The sequence below is a fragment of the Impatiens glandulifera genome, chromosome 2 (genome assembly GCF_907164915.1).
Source record: "Impatiens glandulifera chromosome 2, dImpGla2.1, whole genome shotgun sequence".
Classification (NCBI taxonomy): domain Eukaryota; kingdom Viridiplantae; phylum Streptophyta; class Magnoliopsida; order Ericales; family Balsaminaceae; genus Impatiens; species Impatiens glandulifera.
In genome coordinates, this window is record NC_061863.1 from 21,110,813 (window position 1) to 21,127,603 (window position 16,791).

At 30.9% G+C, this 16,791-nt stretch overlaps 3 protein-coding genes across 3 annotated transcripts; all 3 read right to left on the reverse strand.

The window, feature by feature from the left end:
- Positions 1 to 1,396: 1,396 nt before the first annotated feature.
- Positions 1,397 to 2,535, reverse strand: LOC124924489. The gene is made up of 3 exons (XM_047464521.1): positions 1,953 to 2,535; positions 1,701 to 1,793; positions 1,397 to 1,632 (listed from the first exon to the last, which is right to left on the reverse strand). Exons 1-3 carry the CDS (start codon positions 2,533 to 2,535, stop codon positions 1,397 to 1,399), a joined length of 912 nt encoding a protein of 303 aa, XP_047320477.1.
- Positions 2,536 to 3,240: 705 nt separating this feature from the next.
- LOC124924490 lies at positions 3,241 to 3,726 on the reverse strand. Its single transcript, XM_047464522.1, has 2 exons — positions 3,552 to 3,726; positions 3,241 to 3,506 (listed from the first exon to the last, which is right to left on the reverse strand). The coding sequence occupies exons 1-2, from the start codon at positions 3,724 to 3,726 to the stop codon at positions 3,241 to 3,243; spliced, it is 441 nt and encodes a 146-aa protein (XP_047320478.1).
- A 6,982-nt stretch (positions 3,727 to 10,708) lies between these two features.
- LOC124927958 (CBL-interacting serine/threonine-protein kinase 14-like) lies at positions 10,709 to 12,396 on the reverse strand. The gene has a single exon (XM_047468468.1). It carries the CDS (start codon positions 12,256 to 12,258, stop codon positions 10,915 to 10,917), a length of 1,344 nt encoding a protein of 447 aa, XP_047324424.1. The 5' UTR covers positions 12,259 to 12,396; the 3' UTR covers positions 10,709 to 10,914.
- Positions 12,397 to 16,791: the final 4,395 nt, after the last annotated feature.

Here is a 16,791-nt window from a genome sequence, read left to right on the forward strand (position 1 = left end):
GGAATCTATTTTTAATCCCGAAGGATTTGTTCCTCTCGGGAGTATTTAGGAGAGGTTTACAAAACTTTCGGGAAAAACCGTCGCTAAAGGTACTTTTTTTACTAGTGTTCCCTACTCCTAATATATATAAATATAATGTTATTTAATTTTTATTTGACAAATCAAAAGCTATAGTTAATTTGAATATATATGTGAGAGAAAATGAGTTGGATATGAGGTTAACCTGCCCATAAATTTGAAACGGTTAAATTTAAAAATAATATATACATATAAGTCTTCAAAAATTTAAAACCTAGCAATATAATTAATCCTTAAACTAATAAGAGTATCTTTTAAAATCAATATAAAATTTTGTAAGCACTACATTATATTTGAACATTTTACCCAACTAAGCTTATAAAGTTTTATATTTTAAGTCAACAAAAAGTTTGATAAATAGACGACTTTGCGTTTATATAATTTTAATTTTTTTTAATAATTTCTTATATAATAATTTTAAGACTTAAACTATATTTTATAAATTAAATAACACATTATTTTATATTCATAATATATATATATTTTTTTTTAATTTTGAGTGTTAAATTACTTACTTTTGTTTTGAATATTCATTTAGTATAAATTAATATGAATATCATATTGGTCAATATACTAAATATATATATATATATAATTATAAAATAAATTTAACAATCACAAGTGGTATATCGATTAAAGTGTTCATATACTTGAAATTGTGGTACAATGATGGTAGAATATGTTATTGCAAATTTGAGGAATAAAAGCATCTCTATCAATAACCAATTTTTTGGTCATAATCATAGTCAAGATTATGAAAAGAGTTTTATGACCAATATTTTGGTCATAATGCTTATCCATGACCAAAAAAATCTTAATCATGAATTAAAATATATTATTTTTATTTTTATTTTTAAATTAAAAAAATAATAAATAATTTTTAAATAAAATAATAATATTTATTTTTTATACATAATAATGTTTTTTAATTGTTAAAAATAATAATTAATTTTTAAATGATAATAAACACGGAATTAAAATACATTGTTAACATAGCGAAAATTACAAACTAAATATAGTAGAAATTAAAACAGACGACGATAATTAAGAGAACAACACCAACAACCATATTTCACATATCAGTCGCTCCATATAATTGCCATATGTTTTCGACTAAGTCCGATTTCAGTAGCAGGTGCGTGTTTTTATCTACAACATCGTCCTTGTTGGCCAAATACGTATTGATATCCACAATACGTTCACTCGAGAACTCAAAATCACCGTCTTGTTCAACATATAGCCTGTTTAACTTCTTCCTTCTACCGGTCTTACTTGCACGCCTCTACGATTTGTTTGCGGAATTATCTTCCACGAATTCTTACGGGTTATCATAACCATCATATGTGTCTCTTTCATCTTCAACTATCATGTTGTGCATAATGATACAAGCCATCATGATTTTGCTAATAACGTCTCGATTCCATGCGAGCGATGGCTTACGAATTATTGCAAATCGAGCTTGAAGCACCCCAAATGCACGTTCAACGTCTTTTCTAGCAGCCTCTTGGTGTTTTGCAAACAATTTTTCTTTTGGTGTCTGGGAAGGGTTATTGACTGGATGAATGAAGCCCGTTGTGGATAGATACCATCTGTGAGATAATATACCTTATCATAATTATTACCATTCACCACAAAGTTGGAATCTGGTACTCGACCTTCCAGAACATCATCGAACGCCGATGATTTATGAAGGATGTTAATGTCGTTATATGATCCTGACATGCCAAAAAAAACATGCCAAATGCACAAGTCTTCAGATGCAACCGCTTCTAATATTAGTGTTGCCTTCCCACTTTGACCTTGATATTGGCCTTTCTAAGCAGTCAGACAATTTTTCCATTCCCATTGCATGCAATCAATACTCTCAATCATGCCTGGAAATCCACGCCGCTCCCCTTTGCGCAATAGTTCTTCTAAATCCAATCGAGTAGGCCTGCGTAAATATTGCCTTCCAAAGGTGTCAATGACAGCTTTGGTGAATTTTTGAAGAGAAATCATTGTCGTTCTTTTTCTCATTCTTAAATATTCATCGACACTATCCGCGCATGTGTCATACGCTAGAATATGCATTACTGCCATGCATTTCTGCAAAGCTAACACACCCAACCGACCTGTGGAATCTTTATTTTGATGGAAGAATTCATCATGCACCTCAACTGCATTCACTAGTCGAAGAAATACGTTTTTGCACATTCTAAACCTCCGTCGAAACATATAATCTGGATAGGTCAGATTTTCTCCAAAGTAGTCCCTCATGAGGGATTTGTGATCGACTTCTCGTTCTCGTTCATAGTACTCTCTTCCCTTACTGCGATTTCGGATGTGTTTTTGTGGATAATTTTTCGGAACATATTCATGGACAATATAATTCACCGCTTCATCAATCAATTCATTGACTTCATCGTCATCCGAAGAACTTGGTGGAGGGGATGAAGAATAACAATAGTACATCGACATATTAGCGGATGAAGAATAGTAGTTTTCATATTGTGACATGTTTTCGTGAGAGTAGTGTTGCAGGAGGCTTTATCTTTTGAGATATATTTGTTGTGTGTGTTATAAGCTAAATAATCCTAAGTTATATATAGGGATATAACATTGGATTCTTTTGCTACTCCTTTTATTACTAACATTGGATACTACTTTACTACACTTGGCATTATTAACATCGGATACTATTATAATGGGTTGGTGTTGTCAATTCATTTTCCAACTTTTCAGATTCGTAATCATTGAATATTAGTGTTGTCAATTCATTTTCTTACTTTTCAGATTCGTAGTAATGGTGTTGGTGTTGTCAATTCATTTTCTTACTTTTTCAGATTCGTCATAATTGTGAAAATATTTTTGAAATAAATCAACATTACTGAAATAAACACGGAAATACAACACAAAGTGAAAATTAGAACACATTACACATAACACATTACAGCAGAAAATTACAATATTAAAGAGAAGATTACAACACATTAGACACTGCAGAAATTACATAACATTGCGGAAATTGAAAACCATAATCCAACACTTAGCACGGAAACAAACTAATTAAAGATAATCACCAACTTCACACATGAGTTTATCCTTGAGTTTTTCTTCCGGGGGGGTCAAATTGGACTTGGCAATAAGCTGATAAAGAGTAGTCAATTTCATCTTCTTCTTGTCTCACTCAAGCTTCTCTTGTTCTAGTTGGAAGTATTGTGCTCTCTCTTCTTGCCTCTTCCTTTCCTTTTCCATCTCAAACTCTAGTATTTGTTGTCTCATCTCCTCCCGTTTAGTTGCAGCTTCGTCATGTAGTTGAAGTCTGGTGGCAAAGTTTGTAATGTTTGGATCTTTCTTAAGCTTTCCTCTAGCCAGTTCTTTGGATTTCTTAATACCAATTGGACGGCTTCTAGCACCACCAAAGACGTCATCATCAGTAGCGGGTGTCTCTGGCGTCGCACAACCACCATCGATATTTTTTCACTTTCCGCTACCACTAGAAGGTTGTTCACTTTCAGTGTTTTTTTCTCTAGGATTGACTAGTTCTTCCCATTTGTTGAAATTCCGCAAAAGACGCCATGCATGATCAAAATCCCAAGAACTATGCTGGTGTTCATATATCTTTATAGCGTTTTTTAGGACATCAGCCTCATTCTGACCACTACTCATTCTCTTAGTCGCAACATCATATGCAGGAACCCACTTGGTCACTACTGTAGCAATTCTTCTCCACCGACTTCGAAGCGTGTTCCCATTTCGTACGTGGATTTTGTACGGTCGTTGTCTCTAAGCCTCCTCAAACGACTTATGCACCTTACTCCATAGTTGGGTAGCCTTTTGGTTAGTCGATGCAATAGCATTGGTGTTGTGTTTCATGAACGAAGCGATGAGCACTTCATCTTCCATTTTCTCTTATGGAATTTTTTCCTTGCCGATAGCTTCTTTGCCCGTGTTTTTCTTTTTCACTACAACTTTCTTTCCTCGACCAACACCAACGTTAAAGGCATCGTCTTTTACGTCATATTGGTCGTACGAATTTTGTGTCTCTAGGACTATGGTGTATGATTGGAAATAGCTATCTTCGAAATTCTGGTAATTTTGTGGGTAGGTATCGAAATTTTGTTGGGAGTTTTGATAGAAGTTTTCGGGCAAATTCTGAGATATACCGTAATTATCTCCCGGCGACATCATATTTTGCCACCCGGTTGGATTATTACGCTTGAACTATCGAAAACTTTCATATTCGAGATCAAAATCAGCGGAAGTGTTTGGATTATTGTTTTAGTTATCCATAATAATTTAGTATTAATTATGGATAATTGTAAATAAAGGAGGATAATTAGTAAGAAATGGAGAAAATGATGATTTATTTTGTACTCCGAAATATAGCAAGAGTGGTCTCTATTTATAGATCTCGAAAAATTATGAATTTTGGTATATTTTATTTATTTTTTAAAATTATAAATAATGCTAAAATCGAGTTTTAAACCTAAGAGATAAAAAAAAGTCTGGGCAACCAATTAAAGGTTGACAAATGACAGCATTTTATTGGATGGGTTTGGTTATGATTTTTGTCAAAAATTGACAAAAAGCAAGACGTAATTAATTTATTGTGGTTTTGGTCATTGAATAACCAACCAATTGGTCATGATAAACCCACACAATCAACGACAACCGGCATCATGACCCATTTTTGGGTCATGGATAGCCATGCTCTAAAGAAATTAGATTTAAATTGAGAGTGAGTGTTAATAAAACATTTTTGAAAGAGTGTATGGTGGTATATGTGGATGCGAATTTGAAAAAATATTATTTTGAATTGAAGCTTGCTCAGACCTTATACAATAAATATTATATGTGGTTGCGATTTTGAAAAATGAAAGAGTTATATGTGCATGTGGGTGTCGAAACTTAAGTCCAAACTCAATATGTGGTAATTTGAATTTTAACGACAATCCTCGATTGAGATCTAACACAATATTTCATTTATATTTTTTTCTATACGATTTATAAATCAAATTACAATCACGATCTAACCAAATTCTGTAAAAATAAATAATTTGATGAGACATATAAATATGAATATTTTATTATATGTAACTTGTTAGAGATGTAGAATTATAAATATTAATAATAATAATAATAATGATTTCATATCATTATTAAATAAAATTGGATGGATTAAACAAATATTATTCTTAATAATAAACATTTACATATTGATTATAATTGTAATCCCGAAAACCTTTGTCCTGAAAAAGTTTGAGGTTCGAAAATTTTAACATCGGTTCATATGTCAAGAAATATTTTTAAATAAAACATTATTTTAAAAGATTTATAAATATGTGCTAACCTTTCGAAATTATTTATACAATAATTAATTTATGATCAAATTTTAAATAATATTTTAAATCTGATTTTTAGAAATATGTATTAAAATTAATTAAAAGTAATTAATTAAAATTTTGATAAAGAGTTGTCAAATAAATTTTATTTTAAAAAAAATAAAAAGTATAGGTATACAAACATATTTTTAACTAAAGTTTCTTTTTGGTTTGTAGTTTGGAGAAACTCAGAAAAAGCTTCGCACTGTATCCTTCGCACCTGTTAAAAAACGGTCTCTAATTTATAAAATCTTGGCTTTTGAAGAATTGATGTATAATATTTTATTTAACCAATTATTCTTCAAATTCTAGACATGCACATGTTTTTGTGTATTTAAAATTGTAACACCAATATTTAAATGCTGGAACCTATAGTTGATGGCGATGATTGAAGATAAATGTACACGAAGAACATTAGTTTTAAAGGCATTATTGTTTCAAAATAAATCTCAAACAAGCCTTTATCAAAATATTTTTTATGAAAATATTCTAAAACTATTTTGAAATCATTTTCTAATTTTTCAAATTTTTAGAAAATGGTTTGAATTTCTAAAATTATAAAAATAATTTTGTAAATTAAAAATTGGAACCAAACTGGCCTTAGGACCGATATTATCGGTCCTAGGTGCGAATTTCATTGGTCTGGGGCTAAAACCCCTAGTCATGGGTTGGAACCTCTCGGTCGAGGTGCGAGGATGCTCGGTTGGGGTGCCAAAGTCCTCGATCGAGGTGCTGAGGTTCCTCGGTCAGTTGTAGTAATCATCGGTCGGGTGCGGGAATCCTCAGTCGAGTTCGGAGATTCTCAGTTGGGGTGCTGAAATCTTCAGTGGGACTCCTTCGGTCATAGCTCAGAGATTCTCGATCGGGTGCGGGAATCCTCGGTTGGACTCCCTAGGTCTAGGTTAAACTTGGGTTAGGTTTTTCGGTCCTCTAAAACACCAAACTTTATGTTTGGTGAATTCACAAAGTTCCCACGATCATTTTAAACATCATCTTGATATGTCATTTGATCGGGAATAGATTCCATATAAACCAAACAGTTTTATGGTCAAAAATAGGTTTATGGTTTTTGGGCTTTAATGAAGCGTAAGGAGCTTGTCAATAACTTCCTTATGCTCTATATGGTTGAATGAAACCAAAATATGAACACTATTTGTTCGTTTTGACCAATTCAAGAAATTAAAATTTTATTTTCTTATAAATTTTTTTGTTTTTGATCAAACATGATCAGAATGGATTAAAACTAGTCATCGTTCTCCGTGTCAGAATAAGCCCAATAGCTCCCACCGTCATCGGCTAGTAATGCCTTTTGAATTTCTTTGCCTTCACCGGATTGTTGATGCTCACCTCTTTGGTTGTTGTCAGCCGGTCTTCGGTCATCCAGTCTTCGGTCATCTCTCCTTGGTCTTCTGCACTCCGACCTGTAGTGACTTAAAGTACTACAATTATAACATCCAACGTTATATTTATCACCATAGTTATAGTTGAAGTTGTTCGATGGTTGACTCTTCTTTATGAATCTTTCGAATTTTCTTGCAAGCATGGCCATCACATCTTCGGTAAACTGTTCAACGGTTTTGATTGGTGCCGGAATGGTTGGCTCCATAGATGTCACCAAAGCTTTGGTTGCGGTTGACGTTGATCCTCAAACACATCATGTAGTTTCATTTGCCCGAGACAGTTAGATACTCGCATCACCATTGTTTTTATGTCCTAAGCACTGGGAAGATTAGAACCGTTCTTAACACTACGCAGTTGTCACAAAATCTTGAACCGAGTTCAATGGAGGAAATGTATGTTTCAACCTGAAGCAACACACACAGTTCGGTTAAGGAATGTAGTATGGAGAAATTGGTTGGAATGAAGTAAAGTCGGTTGGGTTGGTAAAGTAATGATTCGGTTCGGTTGGAGTATATATAGTGATTCAGTTTGGTTGATGAGGTAACCGTAAATAAAGAAAAACGCAAGATAGATTTTGTGGATGTTCAGAGATAAAACTCCTATGATACCCTTTCTTCTTAAACAGTGAGAAGGATATTCACTAATGGAATATTCAACAACACAATACACAATACGATCGAGTCTTATTTACTACTCGTCGTTTTCTTTATAGAACTCACACAGTGATGTAATACACTTTACAGAGAATGTAAATACTTAGAACTTTTTGATCAAAAGAGTTATTTGAATCCCGTATGTTTCTTCAATACTTTGGCTTCCTTTTATATGGGAAATATGACAACCGTCATATTTATCTCTCTTAAGTTGATTGGTCACAAGGAGTCGTGCCGGTTCGGATTATGTGGCGTGCATGCTTTGTCTTTTGTACACATGGCAACAGTGCATTAGGCGGTCGCCTGTTCCTTGGAGGTTGCTTATGAACTTAGATAACATCAGTAATCATTAGCTTGTCGCATTCCTTGTTTCAGATCCTTCTTCTGCATATTCCCAAGGAGTATTTGTTTATGTCACCTTCAAAGTATCCATAACTTTGAATAATCTTCCCGTTGGCTTTAGGATCTTCAATACGTTGAGCCAGCCGGACATTATCAGTTTGCAACTTAAGCCGGGTCTGAAGTTAAACCGATCCAGGTTTCTGCGGATGTGATTGAGCTGATTTGGTTTAACCGAGAGGATAGATCAATTTAGGAATTCGGTTTGGCCGGTCTGGTTGAGGATGTGCCTACACATATAGTTGAAATTGATTAAGTTCTTTGGATAGTTAATTTACTTAAATAAATTAACTATCTTAATTTTTCTAACAACAACTCATTCACCACATTTGTGAACCGATCACTAAACTCCTTCATGGTTTCACCCAATTTTATCTTAATATTCTCAAACTTTTGAGTTGCCACCAGTATCTTGTTTTCTTTTGTTCTTTCATTTCCCTCATGAAGCGGAATCACGGTTTCCCAAGCTTCCTTTGCATTTTTGTAGTCTCTGACTTTACCGAAAGTGTTTTGGTCCATAGATTTGAAAATATGTCTCATGCAATGGTTGTCTAGGTTATTCCTTCTCCTATCTTCGGTTGTTCGTGCATTTTTCTCTTTCTCAATCTTTACCGGACCTTCTATAAGAATGGTCATCATCTCATCGTCCATGGTAATCAGATGTAGATACATATGAACCTTCCAATCAGCAAACGCCTCACTTTTTAGCATTGGGGGTTTCTCATTGTAAGTCATATTTGCTAGCTTTATGTTGCTTGAGTGTTGAGACTAGCTGTTCTGATACCACTTGTTAGGATCGGGATCGCCGATACGGGACCGGGGTCCGGCTAAGGGAGACCTCTTACAATAACACACACACACCAATTGGCCCTAATCCGGTTAGAGATTAGAACCAGTCTTAACACTACACAGGCTGTCACAAACTCTTGAACTGAGTTCAAGGGCGGAAATGTTTGTTTCAGCCTGAAGCAACACACACGGATCGGTTGGAAATGAGAGTGGAGAGAAGTCGGTTAGAATGAGGGAAACCGGTTCGGTTGGTTTGGTGGCCAAAAATAAATGAATAACACAGAACACAAATTTTATGGATGTTCGGAGATATAGCTCCTACGTCACCCCTTCTTCTCAAACAATGAGAAGGATATTCACTAAGGAATATTCAACCACAAATTACAATACACAATCGAGTCTTATTTACTGCTCGATGATCACTTTACAATACTCACACAGTATTGTAATACACTTTTACAAATATGTAAGAATACAAATTTCTTCTGTTGATTCTTATCACTCAATGGCTTTGCAGATTTATCAGAATTTATTCGCAAGGTTAAGAGTCCAAGGCTTATATGATGAGTGCAAGAATCAGGTTCAAGAAGAGCAAGTTTTCACGCGGAGAGCTTAGACTAAACCAGAGAGCTTTTCTTCAGCCTTTGTGCTTTCTTTTATATTGGAAATATGACAACGGTCATATTTCTCTCTCTTCAAGGTGATTGGTCAGAAGGAGCCGTGCCGGTCCGGATTAGGTGACTTGCACGCTTTATCTTTTATACACATGGCAGTTGTACATTTGGCGGCCGCCTGCCCCTTAAAGGTTGCTTGTGGACTTATGCAAAGTCAGGTAATCATTTGCCTGTATTTTTCCTTGTTTCAGAACCTTCTTCTGCATATTCCCAAGGAATATTTTGTTTTTCTTAACACATTATCTTCCAACATATCTCAGATAATCTTTGAATAATATGTCCGTTGGAAATATATGGTGGCTTTAAGATCTTCAAGATATTGAATTAGCCGGACAATTTCGGTTTGCAATTCAACCGGTTCTGGGGTTGAGCCAGTCCGGATTTCTAAAGAGATAAATTCATTTAGGAATTCTGGCTTTGAGCTTTTTCAGTGAAATCGGTTTGACCGGTCTGGTTGAAGATATGCACCTACACATAAAGTTGAATTTGGTTAAATTCTTTTAGATAGTTAATTACTTATTAATTAACTATCTAGTTTTTCTAACAAAAGTATTTAAAATGTTATAACATAGTTAATTTGTTAAAAAAATGCAATATATGTGGCATATTCAATTTTTTTTATGGCTTACTACAAGAAAAACTCACATTCTCTTCATAGATTTCATCTATTTCATTCTCAAACATCCACGCACATGCTCTACTCAGGGCCGGCCCGAAGTTTGGGGCTTATGCAAAAAAAAAATTGTTTTTAATTTTTATTTAATTTTCTTATATTTTATGTTATATTGAAAAGATCAATACAGTTAAATCATAATAGTTTTTAAGAGGTCTTAGGTTGAACCTTGGAGCCTAAGATGGAGGGGGCCTAGGCGTTGTCTTAGTTACCTTACCTTAGGGCCGGCCTTAGCTCTACTCCATTTTCAGACAACGATGTTATAAACTAATATGGGTTGTTGTAGACCCGTCGATTCAAACATATTACGAGTTCTTATCACATTTCGCTATTCGTTACACCATAGCGTAACGAAACAGTGAAATACGACAAAACCCAATTCAAAATTCATTTTCTCAATGAAATCAATATACACATAGTTCTCCTTAATTAAAAAAAACAAGTACAAAAAACAATGAAATATGACGAACCCGCAGTATATCTTGAATCGTCCGGTCTACAACAACCACGTCATTTTAATTTACAGTAAATGAAACAGTACAATTACATCATCGTTTGAGAATAAAACTGAATAAATAATTTGAAGATAAATGAAAGAAATTTTTTTTGTTTGCAATAATCCTTCCAAATCTGAGTCACTCTCTTATGTCACAATAGTCCTCTAAATTAAATCGATATAGAACTATAAAAATTGCACTCCCTACATTTTTAATTTAATTGAAGTTCTCACCATTGTTTCTATTTACATTCTCTTCTCTTCTCTCAACAAATCATAATCATTTCAGTCCAATTCTTACATATAGACGCCAGCCCTTTGCCTTGAATTGTCAGCGGGGCATTAATGGAAGAAAACACACAAACGCACAAGCCACTTGAGTTTCCCATTAACCACCACCGCCGCCATCGCCATCGCAAACATCGACCCGTCTTTCCGATTGAAAAATTAATCCCAACAACTTCGGCTTAATTTTATCATTCCATATCCGTTGGCTCGGTCCAACATCACTTTCTCTTCTCCGAATCTCAACCACAACCAGATCCCTATTAAGCCGCCGTATCTCCACCGCCGCTACAAAATTACCATTCTGTCCTTCCATCTTCAATCCCCAACCATCCTTAATCGTAACTCCAACCCCTTCCCCCTTCGCCACCTCCTCCATTTTCGAAACAATCGTTTCCGGTTCCTCCCCCGATACAAATCTCTCTTTCGAAACTGAATACGCCTTGTTGAAAAGCCCAGTTAGATCAATCCCAGATGAGAATGAAATCAGATCAAAAGCATTTAAGTATTCTCTTTCATTATGACCAATCAAATCAAATTCAATGGAATTAATAATATTAGTTTCCTCAATATACCCAGTTCTAAACCATGGATCGAGAATTATCTCATCAATAGTAATCCTAGTTTGAGGATTCGGATCAAGAAGACGATGAAGAAATCTCTTTGTATCAGATGATATCCATTTCGGGCAACGAAATTCAGCTTTATAGATCTTCGAATACATAACCATCAAATTCCTATCATTAAATGGAAGATACCCAGCACTGAGTACAAAAAGTATAACTCCACACGACCAAACATCAACCTTTGCACCATCGTATCCTTTCTTCGCTAAAATCTCCGGTGCAACATAAGCCGGAGTTCCACACAACGTATGAAGAAGACCATCTGAATGAACTTGATCTCTAACAGCACTTAAACCAAAATCCGTAACCTTAAGCTCCCAATTATCATCAAGAAGAAGATTCTCCGGTTTCAAATCTCGATGATACACACCATTTGAATGACAAAATCCAACAGCGGATATCAACTGTTGAAAATATCTACGACTTAGATCTTCGCTAAATCGTCCTTTAGCAACTTTAGCAAATAACTCACCTCCTTTAGCAAATTCCATCGCGAAATAGATCGTCGTCTTCGTTGCAAGAACTTCAAACAAACGCACGATATGACGGTGACATAATCGTCTCATGATAGTAATCTCTCTCTTAACATTAGCCATTAGAGATAAACCTCCTTTGATCAATTTCCTCTTACATATAACCTTAATCGCCACGCTTTGTCCTGTCTCGATGTTACGAGCGTGGTATACCTTGGCGAAAGCTCCATGTCCTAATAACCTTCCAATCTCGTATTTCCCGAAGAGAATCACCGTTTCAGATCCGTCCTTAATCCCGGCGGCGGACGGAGTTGTATTTGCGTGATTATCATCCATGGTCGCCTGCATTTATATCTAATTGAAACTGAAACAGATTTTCTCCTGGCATAGGTAGCAAAATTTCATCCACAGATGAAGAACAAGAAGAAGAAGATCCGATAACAATGGTGGTGGGGTAATGGAAGAAGAAGAAGATTCATATGATCAGGGAAGGATTCAGGTCAAATGAAAGAAGAGAGAGAAACAATTATATATATATATATTGTAAACCAATGAAGAGACTCCACGTAAATATTAATTTATTTTTGCTTGGATGTTCATAGTGATAAATAATGGACGGACGTGATGAGAGTATAATTCCTGTCATATATATTGAATATTCTATTTATTCTTATCTCTTCATATTTGGGATATGTTTATTTAGATTATAGATAGATATCTCATTAATTATATTATTTAAATACTATTTTTTTATTTTTCTAAAAAAAATCAATTAAAAATGTAGATTATATAATCTAGATGAGTAAGTTTAAATGTAAAAAGAATAAAAATTGTTAATTTCTTATTTGGATGAATGTAGACACCTTAGGGTATAATGGACTTTACCCTTTAAAACAAATATATTATAGGACAATCATAATTACCAACTAATTATTGATAATGAATAATTGAATGTTAGAAATGGGAAAATATCTAATTTAATATTAAAGTGAGATCTGGTTAATTGAATTTTAAAATGGAATGATAATTATTAAAAAAATATTAATTTATTTAACAAGATATATACTTTTTATATTGATATTTTAAAAGTATTAATTATTTTTATAAATATAATAAAAGAAATATACCGATATATATTTATATTTAAATTTAAAATAGAAATATATTTATTTTATTTAATCTATTTTAAATAGTTATTAAGTTAATTTCTAGTGTATTGTAGTTGTTGAATCAAATAATAAATACTTTAAAGAATAGAAAATTACAAAAATTAATAAATAAAAAACTATAAATTGTCTCTTATAAATATAAATATATATTGTTGTAAGATAGAAAATTATTCAAAATGAGTATTTCTATAATCACTTTTAAAAAATTGTAAAGTAAAAGTTAAAAGTGATTTTATTAGATGTGATTAAATTAGATTAAAAAATAATAATAATGTGAAGAATGGATGATTTATTTTTATAATTTTAAATTAAATTATAAAAAAAAAATTGATCAATTCTTTATAAGAAATATGTTTGGTTTTAATTTTTGATAAAATGATTTTTTTTAGCAAATAATCTTCTTTTTTTTACAATTAATGATATTGTTCTTTGATCTCTAATATAGTATATTATTGTAACGATGTTTTCCCTTTTTTATTTAGTTAAGATTTCAAATATTTATCTAAAACTATTTAATTCAAATTTTTTTTAATCCCAAAAAAAGTTAGTTGGAATTATAAACTTTTTTTAAATAATAATTTTTATTTAATTTCTTTTTTATTTGTAGTGAAGGTTTATGAAGATTAATCTTCAATTGAAATTGGGAAGAAATACGGGTTTGATTTAGTATAATTGAGAAATTAGTTACTTTTTTTTTTGATTATTATTACCATATCATAGACAAATTTTATTAATCATTACTTAATAAAAAATAATATTTTATAGAATGAATAAATTAATATTTTTATTAATTGCCACGATTACAAACATTTTATTATAAAATAGATTTTAATATTAATGACATAATCTCATAGTAATTAATTCTTATTAAAAATTAGATAAATTCTATATTAATACTATTAATATTATCTATATTAAGCGAATAATAATTAAAAATTGAGTTTATTTTATTTTTTATGTTTTTTTCTCAAATTTTCAAATTTTGTACATTAGAAAAATAATATTTTAAAACTGATAATCAATTGATAAATATTTAAATGTTTAAATAATTTAAAGATAAAAAGAATTAGATAGCATGAATATATATAATAACACTTAACTATAAATTATCGGGTTGTCGCACCACAACGTATAACTCGTTATATGAGTATAACGGATCGGGTTATTGGTTTGCGGATTGACCATACTGTACTCCAAAAAAAAAATCATTTTGTATAGATTTACGTGTAAAAAATTTTCTTTTTAAAATAAAATATTATTTTTCTAAAAATTTATTGATTCCTGGATTTGGGATTGTAATCAAATCACAATTTGATTTTTAGAAATTTTTTATTTTAAATTAATTAAACATAATTAATTTAAAAAATTATTTATTTTAAATCAAATTCATCGATTAATATTTTTGAAAATAAATAAAAGTTGACATACATATACAACTTATTGGCCAGAGTTTCTTTTAATTCGTAGTTCGATGATATCCGAGAAATGACTTTCGCGCTTCATCCACCGTACTCGTTATAAAACGGTCTCCACTTATAAAGTTGATTTTTGAAAATCAATTATATAATGTTTGAGTTTTAACCGATTATTATTCTAGTCCTAGTCATGTTTTTAGATTTTAACGTTATTTAAAATATTGAAACAATAATATTTAAAATGTTGGTACTTGTTGTTGATGATAACTAGGGAGAATTATACCTAAAGAACATTAGTCATTTTAAGGGTAGGGTTTAAAAATAAAATCAAATAGACCTTAAAAATATTTTAAAATCATTTTCTAATTTTTCAGGATTTTAGAAAATAGTTTGAGATCCCAAAATTACAAAAATAATTTTGAATTTTTGAAAAGTGGATTCTCGGTCTTGGGTTTAAGGATTCTCAGTTTTGGATCTAGATTCCTCGGTCCTAGGTTCTGGAATCATCAGTCATAGGTTGGAATTCTCGATCCTAGGTGAAAATTTTCGGTCGGATTTCTCGATCCTAGCTTAAGAACATCGGTTGGACCGCTTGGTCCAGTTAAAATTCTCGGTCTTAAGTTTCGGTCCCAAGTTTGAATTTCTCAAATTTAGGTTTTTGTCCAGACCAAAAATCCTCGGTCGAATATCTCGGTCCTAGGCTAAGCTTAACAAGCCTAGATCCTCCATGACACCTAAGGGCATGATAGGACTTTACCCTTTAAAACATTTATATAATAGGAGAATCATAATTACCAACTGCATGATAGGACTTTACCCTTTAAAACATTTATATAATAGGAGAATCATAATTACCAACTAATTATTGATAACGAATAATTGAAGGTTAGAAATAGGAAAATATCTAATTTAATATTAAAGTGAGATCATGGTTAATCGAATTTTAAAGTAGAATAATAATTATAAAAAAAATATTAAATTATTTAACAAGATATATACTATTTATATTGATATTTTAAAAGTATTAATTATTTTTATAATATATAAAAATATAATAAAAGAAATATACCGATATATATTTATATTTAAAATATAAATACATTTATTTTATTTAATCTATTTTATATAGTTATTAAGTTAATTTTAGTGTATAGTAGTTGTTAAATCAAATAATAAATACTTTAAATAATAGAAAATTACAAAAATTAATAAAAAAAAAACTATGAATTGTCTCTTATAAATATAAATATATATTGTTTAAGATAGATAATTATTAAAAATGAGTATTTCTATAATCACTATTAAAAAAATTCTAAAGTAAAAGTTAAAAGTGATTTTATTTTTCTTTAATATAAAAATGTTATTGAATTAAATAAAAAAAAAATATGTGAAGAGTTGATGAAAAATAATATTTTATAAATTTTAAAATTAAATTATAAAAAAAAGAATTGATCAACTCTTTATAAGAAATATGTTTGGCTTTAATTTTTGACAAAATGAATTTTGTTTTTAGCAAATAAACTTTTTTTTGAACAATTAATTATAGTTGTTCTTTGAACTCTAATATAGTTTATTTTCCCTTTTTTATTCTAATTAAGATTTCAATATCTAAAACTATTCAAATTATTTGTAATCTTAAAATTAGTTAGTTGGAATTATACAATTTTAGAATTACTTTTAAAAAATAGTAATTTTTATTAAGTTCTTTTTTTATTTGCAGTGAAGGTTTATCTTCAATTGAAATTGGGAAGAAATACGGGTTTGATTTAATATAATTGATAAATTAGTTACTTTTTACTGTTACCAATATAGTAGACGGATTTTATTAATCATTATTTAATAAAAAAAAAATATTTTATAGAATAAATAAATTAATATTTTTTTATTAATTTCCACGATTACAAATATTTTATTATATATAATAGATTTTAATATTGATGACATCATCTCATAGTAATTAATTCTTGTTAAAAAAATAGATAAATTATATATTAATACTAATATTAATATGATCTGTATAAACAAATACTAATTAAAAATTGAGTTTTTTTTTTCAAATTTTGTACATTAGAAAAATAATATTTTAAAATTGATAATCAATTGATAAATGTTTAAATGATTTAAGGTTGAAAAAAATTAGATTACACGAATATATAATAACACTCAATTATAAATTGGGTTAATAATTTGTAGATTGACTATACATAAAATCTAGAGATGAGTATTTTAATTGTGAGTTTAGTGGTTATTTTGAATTGTTAATCCTTTAAATTATATATATATACACAAAATTATAA